Raw genomic sequence first — 13,496 nt, 5'->3', positions numbered from 1 at the left:
TCTCCATCTGCTTTGAGACCCCATTTGGGAAGACGTCAGTAGGCACAAGGGCCAGGTAAATGCAGAGTTTGCGAGGAGCCCATGCTGTCTCTCCACGCCTGCTTTACTGCAGAAGGGCTGCCCAGACAGCGCTCTGAAGTTACCAGTACTGGATCCGTTCCACTACTAACCACCCAGCAGTAAAGTTTTGGTTCGGATTAGGTGTAGGATCACAACTGCATTTCAGATGGATCCAACACGGCATCTCAAGTGGAAATGATGTCAGTTTTCTGACTTTATTCTGATTGCAAGAGAACGTAAGATCCTTGATTCAGCATGAGATTAAAAGGAGGAGGACACAGACTGATTCTGTAATGAGTCAGTCTGCCAATGGAGTCGACTCAAAAACTGTAGCATGTTTGAGCAACATGAGATCACACGTGTCAGGAAGCCATGGCACACGTAACTTGGTACTAAGTATGCTAAACCTGGATTTAGCCCATTGGTGAACCAACATTATCGAAACTGTGTTTGGCAGCAGCCTGACCCTTCAGCTGCTCAGCATGAAGCCGCCTAACACAGCAATATTGCCACACAGTTCATGAGTTGCTCCTAGGGGATGCTGAAGCCCAGAGGTTGCAAATGAGATATTGCCAAGAGCACCCATTGCCTTCTCCCTACGCCCATCCATGTGCTGCTTTCTCAGAGAGCTGGGACACAGGAGATGTCCCAGTGTGAATCTCTGTCTTCCCACGTAGGACAGTTCTTTACGGTAATGAACAAGGTTTAGGGAAACGTGGCTTCACTTCAGAGGTGGGCCCTGTCACGACCACCATTACCCCCTGTGGTTCCTGGCCAGAGATCCATGTTCACTGCTGCGCCTTTGAGGACGAAGCGCTCTCTGGGCGCTCACGGAGCTGCCCCACATCACGAGGATGTCTCACGTCTGGCGCCTGCAAAGAACTGAGCAGCTTTCAGTTATACCAATTCTGCTCAGAAAAAGTAACAGCTTTGCAGACTACTTTTTTTTTTTTTTAACAGTACCTTTTAAAAACAACTTAAAAAGAAAAACTTTTTTAAAACAGTGCTGGAGAATTTATCTGAGGTAGGTTCTCCTCCAGTTGCGGTTTAGTCTCTTTCTGGCCATTTTGCCAGACACAGCAGCAGTTAGTTAGAAATCTTTCTTTAATTATGTCTCCTTATGACCCTTTTTCTGTGTTGTATTAGATTTGGGTTTTTTTTTTCTTCTTTCATTCCTAAGCAAGCCTGTGTATCCTCCCCTGTGTCCCCTCCTCTGTGATTGTCCAATCAATTCATCAAACTCAAAACCAAACTTAATGCTACATGTTGCCCTGCAGGCTTATGAAATCAAGACGTATTCTTTCTACTAAAGAAGATCATCTTCATCAAAATAGCCAGATAATTGCCAGGGGATAATTACAATTCTCTAATTATTATTGTTGGTGACGGTAAGTGATGAACAAGGATGAATGCAGCGCGATGCTCTAAGCTGACACCCTGAAGGGGATACAATCAGAAAATGTGTTTTGACTTTGGCTGCAGCCCCACCTTGGGCCACTGTTTTGGCCTGTTATGGGGTCACAGCTTTGGCTCCAGCCCTGTTTGGGAGACTATTGGGGCTCCAGTCCCTATCTGGGCTGCACCTTCAGCTCTGGCACTAACTTCAGCCATGACTGGCTTTGGTCCCTGTTCAGGCCATTATTTTGACTGGCCCCATTTTCGGCCATTGCCTTGGCTCCAGCCATTGCTCAGGCCATGATTTCAGCTCTGGCCTCATCTTGGGCTGAGACTTCGGATCCAGCCTGATGCCAGGCCATGACTTTGGCTCCAGCACTGTGTCAGGCTATGACTTCGGTTCTTGCCCCATCTTGGGCCATGATTTTGACTCTGGCCCCTGCTCAGGCCATAACTTCAGCTGCAGCCCAATACTGGCCCGCAATTTCGGCTTGGCCCCATCTTGGTCTGCAGCTTTTGCTCCAGCCCTAACTCGGGCTGATACTTGGGCTCTGGCCCAGTGTTGGTCACAACTTTGGCTCTGGCTGTGTATCATGCTGTGAGTTCAGCTCTGGCCCCCTGCTTTGGCCTTGACTGCAGCTCTGGCCCCCTGCTTTGGCCACAACTTCAGCTCCAGGCTGATATCGGGCCATGACTCCAGCTCTGCCTCCTGACTGGGCTGCAATTTTGGCTCTGGGCCCACCTTGGGCTGTTACTTCAGCTCTGACCTCTCTGCAGGCTGAATGAAGATCTGGAGCCACTTTGGGCCACCACCATGGCTCCAGCCCCATCTTTGGCAATGATTTCAGCTCCAGGCCCTATCTTGAGCCACAACTTTGATTCCGGCCCCATCTCTGGTCACGACTTTGTCCCCAGCTTGATATTGGGCTATGACTTCAGCTCCTGCCCCATCTTGAACAGTGACTTAGGCTCTGGCCCAATCTTGGGCCACAATTTTGTCTCTGGCCCTGTCTTCATCTGCAAATTTGGCTTCAACCCCTGCGTCAATTTGCAACTTCAGCTCCAGTCCAATATCAGGCTGTAAATTAGGTTCTAGCCCCATCTTGGGCCGCAATTTTGGCTCCGATCCCTGCTCTGACCATGACATCTACTCCAGCCCCATCTCAGACTGCAACTTTGGCTCTGGCCCCTGTTTCAGCTCTGGTTTCAGTTCCATCCTCTATCTATCTGTGCTGCTACTTTGGCTGCAGACCCATCTCAGGCTGTGACTTTGGCTCCAGCCCAATCTTGGGCCATGGTCTCTGCTCCGGCCCTGGCTCAGGCTGCCACCTCAGCTCTGTTCCAATCTCAGGTCATCATAACTTCAGCTCTGGCCCCTGCTTGGGTCACAAATTTGCTTCCGCCCCATACTCGGCCCAATCTTGGGCATGGTCTCTGCTCCGGCCCTGGCTCAGGCTGCCACCTCAGCTCTGTTCCAATCTCAGGTCATAACTTCAGCTCTGGCCCCTCCTTGGGTCACAAATTTGCTTCCGGCCCATACTCAGGGCATGACTTCAGCTCCAGCCCTGTATGGCACTGTGACGTCAGCTTCTGCCCTATCTTGGGCTGCTACTCACCTCCAACCCAAATTCAGCTCTGGTCCATGCTCAGGTGGCTACTGCAGCTCTGGCCACTATTTGGGCTGTGACTTTGGTCCCTGTTCAGGCTATTACTTTGACTCCAGCCCCATCTCAGGCTGCTCCTTGGGCTCCAGACCTATCTATCTCGGGTCACAACTTAGCTCCAGCCTAATATTGGGCTGTGATTTCAACTCCAGCCCCACCTTGGGCAGTGATTTCAGCTCTGGACTGGCCTTGGGCTGCGACTTTGTCTCTGGGCCCAATCGTGAGCCCTGCTTTTGGCTCCAGCCCTGCTTGGACTTCCACTTCAGTGCTGTTCTAATTTCAGCTTGCGATTTCAGGTCCATCCCCCATCTCAGGTTGCCATTTCGGCTCCATCCCCATCTGGGGCTGCAACTTCAGCTCTGGTGCCATCTTGGGCTGCTACTTTGGCTGCAGTCAGGCATTGGGCTGTTACTTTGGCTCCAGGCTTCTGCTCAGGAGGCTACTGCAGTTCTGGCCCCTAATCTGGGCAGCGACTTTGGCTCCAGCCCCATCTTGAGCCATGACTTTTGCTCTGGCCTGATGTTGGGTTGCCACTTAGCTCCCAGCCCCGTACTGGGCTGTGACTTCAGCTCTGGCCACATCCATGTCTGCAACATCGTCTCCAGCCTGATATTGGGCTGTGACTTCAGCTCCAGCCTCTGCTTGGGCTCTCATGACTACTCCGGCTCCTGCTTGGCCCTTGACTTCTGCTCTGCTGCTATCTTGGGCTGTGACTTTGGGTCCTGACCGGTATCAGGCAGCAACTTGGGCTCTGGCTCATGCTCAGGCTGCAGCTTTGGCACTGGTGCCAAATCAAGCCTCAACTTTGTCAAGATAGTGGGTTGAGATGTCAGCTCCTGCCCCACCTTGGGCAGCAATTTTGGCTCTGATCCCACCTCAGGTTGCTATTTGGGCTCCAGCCCCATCTTCAGCTGTGACTTTGGCTCTGAACAATGCTTGGGGTGAAACTTTGGCTCCTGCCCCTGACTGGGTCTTATCTTTGGCTCCGGTCCTCATTTGGGCATTATTTTGCCTCCAGCCATGTCTCAGGCTCTTAATTTGCCTCCAGGCAGACTTTGCCTCTAGCTCTTGCTCAGGCTGCTACTTCAGCTCTGGCATCACCTTGGGCCATGACTTTGGCTTCAACTCCTGCTTGAGTGGTCACTTGGCTTGGGCCCTTACACAGGCCACTTCTTCAGCCCCATCTTGGACCACTACTTCGGCTCTGGCTCCTTTACAGGCTGCTACTGTGACTCTGGCTCTAGCCCCATCTCAGGTTGTAACTTTGGCTCCAGGTCCTGCTTGGGCACCACTTCGGCTTCTGTTTGGGCTGCGACTTCATTTCCAGCTTCTGCTATGGCAGGCACTCGGTGCCTTCACGTACGTACCTATACCAGAGGCAGACAATGTGATGCCCTGCAGTGATGTTATGTGTGAGTCAGGGAGCAGGCAGAACTGGGTAAGTAGTCACCAAAGCAGCAATTTGTTGCCTGTGTGGTGGCAGATGCCTCAGTCCTGGTCTCACCAGGTTTCCGAAGGTTTTGCAAAGAGGTGGAGGGACCTGCGCCCTCAAGGGCCTAGAGGGCAGGTAAAGGGACAGCCCCTTCCCACGAGGATGCTGAGCTGCCAGGGGAAGAAGGCAGTCCTGCTAGCATTGACTGGGTGGTCCTGCAGGCAATGAAAGGCACACCTAGGCTTCTGCCTGTGCTTTTCACCTCACCAAGGACTCATGGCACTCCACTGGGGAGAGTTCAGGGAGCTCTGCTGGGCACTCCCTTGATCAGGTTGCTTGTTGGCTGCCTCAGTGCTAGCTCTAGGTGCTGCGGCCAAACTGTGTGCTTTCCCAGGCCATGGCACCTGCTCCTCTGTCCCTTCTGTGCTGCCAAAGGCACCCACTGATGCTGCTCCACCTTGAGGGACACTGCTGCCATGTGGGAGCCTGCCAACTATGCTGGCTTGGGCACCAGTTAAGAGGAGACCCTGTGTTGTCCCCAGGTGCCCCCTAGCCTGATGCAAATGCCCAGCCTGTGAGCACAGTCCTGGTGCACTGCCTCACCAAAGGGGGGTGGACACTGGCTTCCAGCCACGCGGACCCACTATGACTTACTGTCAATAATGAGCACTGCACCCTAGTATTGTGGCAAAAGCTACGGAAATTAAGTTGTGAGATACAAGGATGAAAGTCAACTTTATCCTATAGTTAAAACCGCAGTGTAGCTGGCTACATGTTGGGCACCCAGTGGACAAACGTAGTTTTGGCTTCCAGCCACGCGGACCCACTATGACTTACTGTCAATAATGAGCACTGCACCCTAGTATTGTGGCAAAAGCTACGGAAATTAAGTTGTGAGATACAAGGATGAAAGTCAACTTTATCCTATAGTTAAAACCGCAGTGTAGCTGGCTACATGTTGGGCACCCAGTGGACGAACGTAGTTCATTCCCTGGGTGGCCCAGGAACTCCCCAGCTGGTCTCCACGCTAATGAGACAATGCATTGATTCCAGACGAGGCTGACTTGAGACAAGGTCACCAGCACAACCAAGCATTTGACTAATTGTCACAAAAGCTCTCCAGGTCAGATTTTCAAAGTCCTGAAGATTCCCCCCCGGCTTTGTGTGGATCAATCCACATAATTGTGTGCTTTGTTAATTGACATCCTGGCTGGAGGATGCGGCTGTCCCATCCTAGGACACCAAGGTGCCCCTGGGCAACCCCTGCCACGTGCAAAGAAGAGATGAATCCTGTGAGCTCCACCGAGAGGTTCCCACATCTGGTCCCAGACTGAGAAGATGACCATGCAGTATTACTGGGGCAGACTTGGGGCTTTGCAAGGTGCTGCAGGACACAGGCAACACTGCCCAGGAAAATGGAAAACCGGAACAAATGCCAACATCAGAAGAATGTGTGCATGGGGACAGTAAGGAAAAGTACACTAAAATAGAAAGCAGGAAGAAAAGCCTCTGTTAACGCCAATCCTACAGTAGTGCTCATCTCAGCAGCGTAAGAATTCACAGAATTATTTTTTAATAATATTTATCAGAAACATGGCACTTTACATCTTCAGGGCACTGAACATACAATGATTTTTCCTCACAACATCCCCGTGAGGTAGGCATTAGATTGCAGTTACTATTTGACATGTGGACAGAGGCAGAGAAGTATGTAATCAATTCTGCACAATTAAGTTAATGAAGTTCAACTCACTTAAACATGGAGATGCCTTCAGTGACTTGACTGAAAACATAAGAGCGGGGCAGAGCTGATAAAGTATCAGCTATATTCTTTTACTCTAGTCAATTACAATGCCCAGGGTCCAACTCTGTTGCTTCCCCATAACCCCCTGCAAAAACCCACCTTTGTTAAACAAGATACACATGCAGACAGTTGCTACAAAGTGAGGTCTGTAATAGAAATAGGAAAAAACCCACTTCAATTTAGCCTACATTTGAATAAAACCATGAGAGAAGTTTGCCTGCCCAGTCAAATAGAACAGTTTCAACATCAGTCCTTTATGACATCTCTGAGACAGCATTTCAGCCTTCAACTATGAATAAGTATTTGCTTGATCTAAGAAAATCTAGGGAAAAAAAGTTTGGTAGACTGTGATCACTGTCTCAGAAGTTATGCTTATTTTTAGTTAAATTGTTCTACTGAAGTCTGAGGGATTCCTGAATAGGAGGAAGAACTTTTGGGCTTAACTCTAACTTTGCATGTATTTAAAAAGCCCCTTAGTATACCAATTTCTCAAGTAAACCTCTTTCAGAATTTTTTTTGTTCCAAAACCGAAATAGAACAGTTTTGTAAACTTTAACATAATAAAAAAAATCCTAGTTTTTAATATACAATTATTGATTAATTTCATTTAATAACTTTCTTTCTACCGTAAATCAACTTTAGGAAACAAAGAATACTTGACAGTATGGCTACTGTGATTAACTCATCTTCCTATAGCTTTCAGTTGAGATTTCTGAAAAGATATACTGTCCAAGAAAGATTCATAGTCTCCACCTGTAAACTATCACAGCTCGGCTGAAGTCAATGTAGCCATTATAATTCATTCAGACTGAGTAGCTAATCCATTGATTCCTTCATGTGCAGTTATCAGCAATAATGGTCTGTCTCCAAGTTGAGAGATGATCACGATTAAAGAGGCCTGGGTCCACATACTCTGAAAACCAAAATACGTTGCCTTTCCCAGTAGAGAAATCTTCATTCTCATTTAATGGAAGATTCAGTCTCATGAAATAATGGCTGTGCACTATGATGGAAGAAGAATAAAGCAGTGGCTTTTCTGAGATTTGCTTTTCCTTCTGTAAATTGAAATTTTGCCACCACCTCTCCCCCAAAAAACTTTATCCTTGGTTGATATACAGAATTTTTAAATCCACAGAGCAATTGTAGTCTCCAGACAAGGGGGGGAAAAAGAGTAAAAGGCAAAAAAAAAAAGCTCAGAAGTGCACTTCGTTTATCCTGCCTCAAAAAGGGTTAAAGTGCTAAGTTTGATATATCCAAAAATTAAGTATCTCTCCTAGTCCTTTATTTTTTTAAATGAAACTTTATCTTTGGTTTGTTGTATCTTCTCTGTAATTTTATCCTTTGTTTCCTCCATCTTCTCTGTAATTTTATCCTTTGTTTCCTCCATCCTATCTTGTAGATATTCCTTTACTGGTGGTGGTGTGGACATGTAGCCATTCTTACGTAAATATTTAACAGTGATGGACGTTCCTCCCAAAGTCACAGTGTATCTGGCAGGAGTTGCAATCTTAAAGAAACCAAAGAACACACCATAAGACAGGACAATACTATCTAGCAAAAGGTATTTTTAATATTGAGAATTTATTTTGGCCAGCGTCAGATACTAAAAAGATCTTCTATTATAAGAAAATAATATAATATGCAGAAATATGCATACCTTTTACTTAAAGTATCCTTTTGACAAAACCAGCACAGGCATTAGACTTCCATTTTAAAAAAAAACTCCCCGTGCAGCTTGTGGGATGAGCATTAGGCATCTCGGAATGCAATTCAGAACAGACAGTTTGAACCCTGAGCCATACAAGCAAAGAGGAAATGCCGACAACAAGATATGCTTTAAATTCTAAAATTCACAAAAGTATAGGCAGCTTTCGGTCCAAAACTAGGACCCACACATAGAAAACCAGAGCTAAAAGAGACCTTTAGAGGTCAGCTAATCCAAGACAAAACAAACCAGGTTTGTTACGCTAGACAGACTAACCTGTTCTTTCACAACTTCAAAGATAGAGCCTGCACAATCTTCCCTTTGTAACCTATTCTAGTGCTTCCACGTCTTGAAAGTTTCTTCCAACACTGCCAGATCTCCCAGCTATAATAAAATCTTTATATTTAACCACATTTATTTATTGGTCTCTTTTAGGCACAGGAATAATTGGCAAGAGTAGTGCTTTCCCATTTTGTTTGGGAAAATAACCCCTTTAAATAACAGATAAGAAGCACATCACGTTTGGAAACAAAACAGATGAGTGGCATTCAAAGCAAATACAGTACTTTGTTTTTGCATGGTCTGACACGTTTTAAGTTTCCCAAATGTGGATTGTGCACATATAAAGCAATAAAAAGAAACCCAAAACTGAATGTAATTGATTCAAATAGACAATGAAAGTACTTGACAATGATGGAGAACTAAGGTAGGAAGACAAACTAGCGAATCCTCTAGGATAAAAATAACAGTACTTTTATCTGGAAATCATGAGGTGTTTAGACTTTACCGCTTCATCCCTGTTAATTATGTCAGGGATAGAGAGGAATAACTTAATTGTAATTAAATCTCTGAGGGCAGACAATAGCTCTGCAGCAAACAAAGAAATTATTTTAGAAATACAGAGAGACTCCTTAAAGGAACACAGAGCCCGTATCAACTTACATGTGGCTATTTTTACTACAAAAATGACTGCTCAAGTATGTGTAACTATCAAAGAGAGAAAAGAGCATTAATTCTTTCTGCTGTAAACAAATAAACCCCATTTAGTTCACCAGGCAAGATTTAGAGCTTATTTACAAACTATAATTGTACTTACTTTATACAATGCATATGCAGTTAGTGCATTTCCACTCTGGGAATTTTTCAGGATGTTTACTATGCTGTCTGGTAAGCCAATCAACTCTAGGAATGGAACAACATTCACTCCTCTGTAAAAGAGAAAAAAATCGACAACCTGAATTGGAATTTGAAACCTGAACAGTGATTTACAGTACCATTTCCATTCTTTAACTCTATTACACAGACTTTTTAATTTGATAGCAAAGTATTTTCTCATTTAAGCAATATACTTACAGGATTTATATTTCTGTACATATAGGCAAATCAATGTTCTTTTCAGCATTCCATCAAGAGGTGACCCATTTTTATTATCCCTGTTGGGCTGAGCAGCTACTAACTTACCTGTGTCCCAGTTTATTATGTTTGGAGGTAAGTAGATATAATGGTGGTAAGATAGCTACTCAGGCTCCAGTTGTGCACGTTCAACTTCAGGTTCTGTTTTGCCTAAAATTACTACTTTTTCTTTTTACAATTTCAGACTAATCTGCAGCATGCCCAGAAGCACAGAATCCAGACTTCAGTGTCCTCCATTCACGTTTAAATATATCAAACGGATGGAACGTGGCAAAAGAAAAGGAGGCAACATGCTGTATGGAGAAGACTTCAGGGGTTTTGTGCCCAGTTGTTCTACCTTATCAATATAAGGTGGAGGGAGCTCCTATCACAATTTCTTTCTATTTGAAAACCAGGGAAGCTAAGCTAACATCAGCACCAAAGAAAAAAAAGACAGCCCGTCTTTACATTACAGTAGAAAGCTACATGCAGTTATAGAAGACCTGCCTTTCCAATATTTAGAGCTGTTGTATTATTAGTATCATTATCCATTTCTACCTAATATTTTAAGCATGCTTCTGTGCATGCGATGACTTTAGCATCAGGAACGATAACGGGCAGTAATTTACTAACAGTTACTAGAATGTACAATCTGAAGGCCTATCCCCAGAGTAGAAAATGGAGACCTAGTAAGGTCTGAAAGACAGCATTAACCGTATTATTTAACAAATCACCATTATTTAGTCTCGTATCATGGGCAGTCATTCTGAAAGTTATTTTTCCACTTCAAGAGGGTGCTGCTCCTGTGGCATGACAAACTGAAGCTTTCTTACAATTAGTTTCTAGTTAAATATTTCAGTTGTTTTCATGTCAAATATCTATTTTAGCAGCTAACTTAAGTGTTTCATGAAAAGTAATCTTCACTCAATCTGAAATGTCTGGATGTAAGCATCAATCTGAATTCATCCAAAGCAAAATATTTTTATAGCTCAAGACCTTTATTCCTCTGACATGAGCTAAATTTAGAATGACATTTGGTTCTATAGCTCCTAGAAAGGGCAATTATGCCAGCTGGTTAGAGTAACTAAAACAAACACTTGTGCGGCAAGGCATTCTGATGTTAAAGCCCCATCCTTGCCACCACTAACTGTTGTTGTTTCATGCCTTCTATTATTAAATATACAACACCAGCAATCCAGAGATATTTACACATATTTAGCAAACCATTTGCAGATAGATAAAACCTCTTTCATCTGAACTAGCAGCTTAGAGCTGATATAGTAGTTTTTTTCCTAATAAATGCCATTTTCCAGAACAGTATCTGGCACACGCTATAGCTGAAAGAAACTAAAATTAGAATACATAATTTATCTTTTTTTTTTTAGCCACACAAATATTTAATTTCCAATTCAAACGTCTGGCCTACAGAAGCAATTTTTTCAGCGGAAGGCAGGAAAGACAGGAAACAAATAAAAAAAGGAGAACATACACATGGCTTGTGAAGAGCTCAGAGTGAGGTGAACGACATGAAAGTCCAATGATGAGGAAGGACTGGGGATGAAGGCGGGAGGAAGTGGTGAAACACCCCTCAAGTCCAATGGCAAAAAAAGAACAGGTCTATAAAGATCTCACCTAGCAAACTGTAATCAGGATTCCAAATCCCTATCTTTACCTTGTGAGAGGTTACTAACAATTTCAACGCTGTTTAAATCCATGCGTATTTTGTGGAAATGAGCACTCCTTAAAATGTTAGCAACGTATCTGGTATAGAGCAGTAACTGCATAATAATAGTACATACGTGACACACTCATGAATCCTATACACTTTCGATATTAATCTTGTGCTTCAGTTAAAAATGTAGCCTCATTTCCCTATTACATATAGAGGCACTTTTTAACATGTAATAATAATTTATTGTCCTTTCACCTGTGAAAGTCAGTCTCAATTCAACAGCAGTATTGGACACTGCAACAAAAATACCAACTTACTTCATGGCTGCATAGTAAAAGGATCCAAACCATACAGTGGAAGTCAGAAGATGCACTGGAATCATGACTTTTCCATACTGTTTAAAAGTTTTTTTGAATCTCTGAACGAGACTAATTGATTTGTCTTGTAATGGATCAGGATCTGAAGAATCTGACTCTACAGGGCTCTGCTTGGGCGTATCAGTGGCCGAAGTCAAAGGATTTCTCTCTTCTGGTACTTTGTGAGGAGCGTCTGCTGGCTGTGATGAAAAAGCACTTTTCTTTGAGGCAAAGCGTGCTGCACCTGCATGAAGACATCGTTTAGGAGGGTCCAGTGCCAGAATCACTTTGCATCCAACATTAGACAACACTGATTGCCCTTTTAAGCACTGAAAGATACTAGTGCGAGGAAAACCCAAACATGTCCCATGCGCCAGCTGAGATGCAGTATGTAATAGACTCCGTTGCATTTTGTTGAAGTGTGGCTGAGGTTTCTATAGAGCGGAAACAAGAAGAAAAGAGTAAACAAATTGCATTTCAAGAATCTGATTTCTAATTGCTCCAATGCCACTTGAAATTCTCAAATTTTAAATTGCTTTCTATTCTTCTACTTTAAAAGGTTTTCCTTATCTTGCTTTGCAGAAATTGTTACCTTCTAGAATTAAGCAAATAATTTTAGATCTCACTTCTTTAGCATTCTGAACTAAAATGGCCCCTTCACTTAACACACACTGCTCCTCACAGCTAAAATGCTCATTCTACTCTCTAAAAACATTTTTAGATGTTTAATGCTAACTACTGCTTTTATCTGCATAATCCGGCATAGCTATTGAAAAGTTACCCTTGAAACTTCACTTCTAGTAGCTACTGATAGTTTGAGTGATATTTCCAGCCTACATAAATGTAGTATGAACTCACTGAAGTGCAATGAAAATTAATTTTTGGTGTCAATACATTCTTAGATTTGGTATAATTTTTCATATTCTATACTATTTTGAACTAAGAGTAAAAGCTCATACAGTAAAAAAAGTCAATAATAATTATTATTAACAATCAATCAGTAATCTTAATAGTAACAAACCTAACCACAAGAGCCTGCCCAGTATACATCTGTTAGGAAGGGGGACAGTACTGTTGAATGGCATGTATTAACAGGAGCAAAATTGAACTGCAATTTCAGCAATATTACAATGCAAAGAGTATTTTAAAACTGTGGATAACCCAGTTAACCTTATGATTTTTAATACTTAACAGTTACTCCTGAAAGTTCAAAAGAATCATTGAGAGATTCCCCATAAAAGAAGAGAGGAATTTTGTTTGGCATGGATAGACATCAAGAAGTCATTTTTTTCCCCCCTCAAAAATGCATACTTTGAACTAGTGAATGAAACACTAACTCTCTCCTCTCCTTTATACAATGACTGCAAGTTACAGAATTAATTTTCCTTCCCTCCAAAACAAGTGCCACTAATTGATTTTATGTAACAAATACCAGTTAACTAAGTCAGTTGTAATATAACTTCTGAATCTTTCTGATGCTTTTACATTTTTAATTATCATAACAATTTTTGATCCAAACTAGAAATCATTTAGGTTTAATTGAAACTCCACTGTCGTCTTCATGTCTGCTTCCCCTTCACCTATAGCCTCAGATATATTTCAGTCAGGTGTTTCGATACTGAATTTGTCTAGGCTGCTGAAAATTATCAATACTTCATAACACAGGCAGAAGTTTCAAAAAAATGAAGCCATACATACCCTTTATTACTTTCCAGATATGCAACAAGTATGATAAGGTTTGTATCTTCAAAAAGTTGCAACTCTTCCACTAGTTCCCCACCTTTCAAATATATGTCTTGAACATATTGAGGACTGTCTGCTAAAGTAGAATAAAAGGCACATTTAGAGAAATAGCAACAGCAGCAAACTAATATTATGAAGGTTTTTGGTCAGCCTGAAACCTTGCTTACTGAAGAAGTTATTGGTATAAATTCCCCTTTGGATACTGACATGCTAACGGGAGATTTTTTTTTCTGTGTAACTTGGAAGGAAACAGTAGTTCACAGTTGAGGAACT

General features: G+C 43.2%; 1 protein-coding gene across 1 annotated transcript; it reads right to left on the bottom strand.

Moving 5' to 3' along the window:
- Window positions 1-7,391: 7,391 nt before the first annotated feature.
- On the bottom strand, window positions 7,392-13,291 carry FAM210A (family with sequence similarity 210 member A). The gene is made up of 4 exons (XM_009284084.2): window positions 13,179-13,291; window positions 11,442-11,914; window positions 9,157-9,268; window positions 7,392-7,862 (listed from the first exon to the last, which is right to left on the bottom strand). The coding sequence occupies exons 2-4, from the start codon at window positions 11,888-11,890 to the stop codon at window positions 7,629-7,631; spliced, it is 795 nt and encodes a 264-aa protein (XP_009282359.1). The 5' UTR covers window positions 11,891-11,914; window positions 13,179-13,291; the 3' UTR covers window positions 7,392-7,628.
- Window positions 13,292-13,496: the final 205 nt, after the last annotated feature.

This window comes from Aptenodytes forsteri, unplaced genomic scaffold (assembly GCF_000699145.1).
Source record: "Aptenodytes forsteri isolate BGI_AS27 unplaced genomic scaffold, ASM69914v1 Scaffold229, whole genome shotgun sequence".
NCBI classification, from domain to species: Eukaryota; Metazoa; Chordata; class Aves; order Sphenisciformes; family Spheniscidae; genus Aptenodytes; species Aptenodytes forsteri.
Note: the sequence above shows the minus strand (reverse complement) of the source record. Positions and strands in the feature narration are given on the sequence as shown.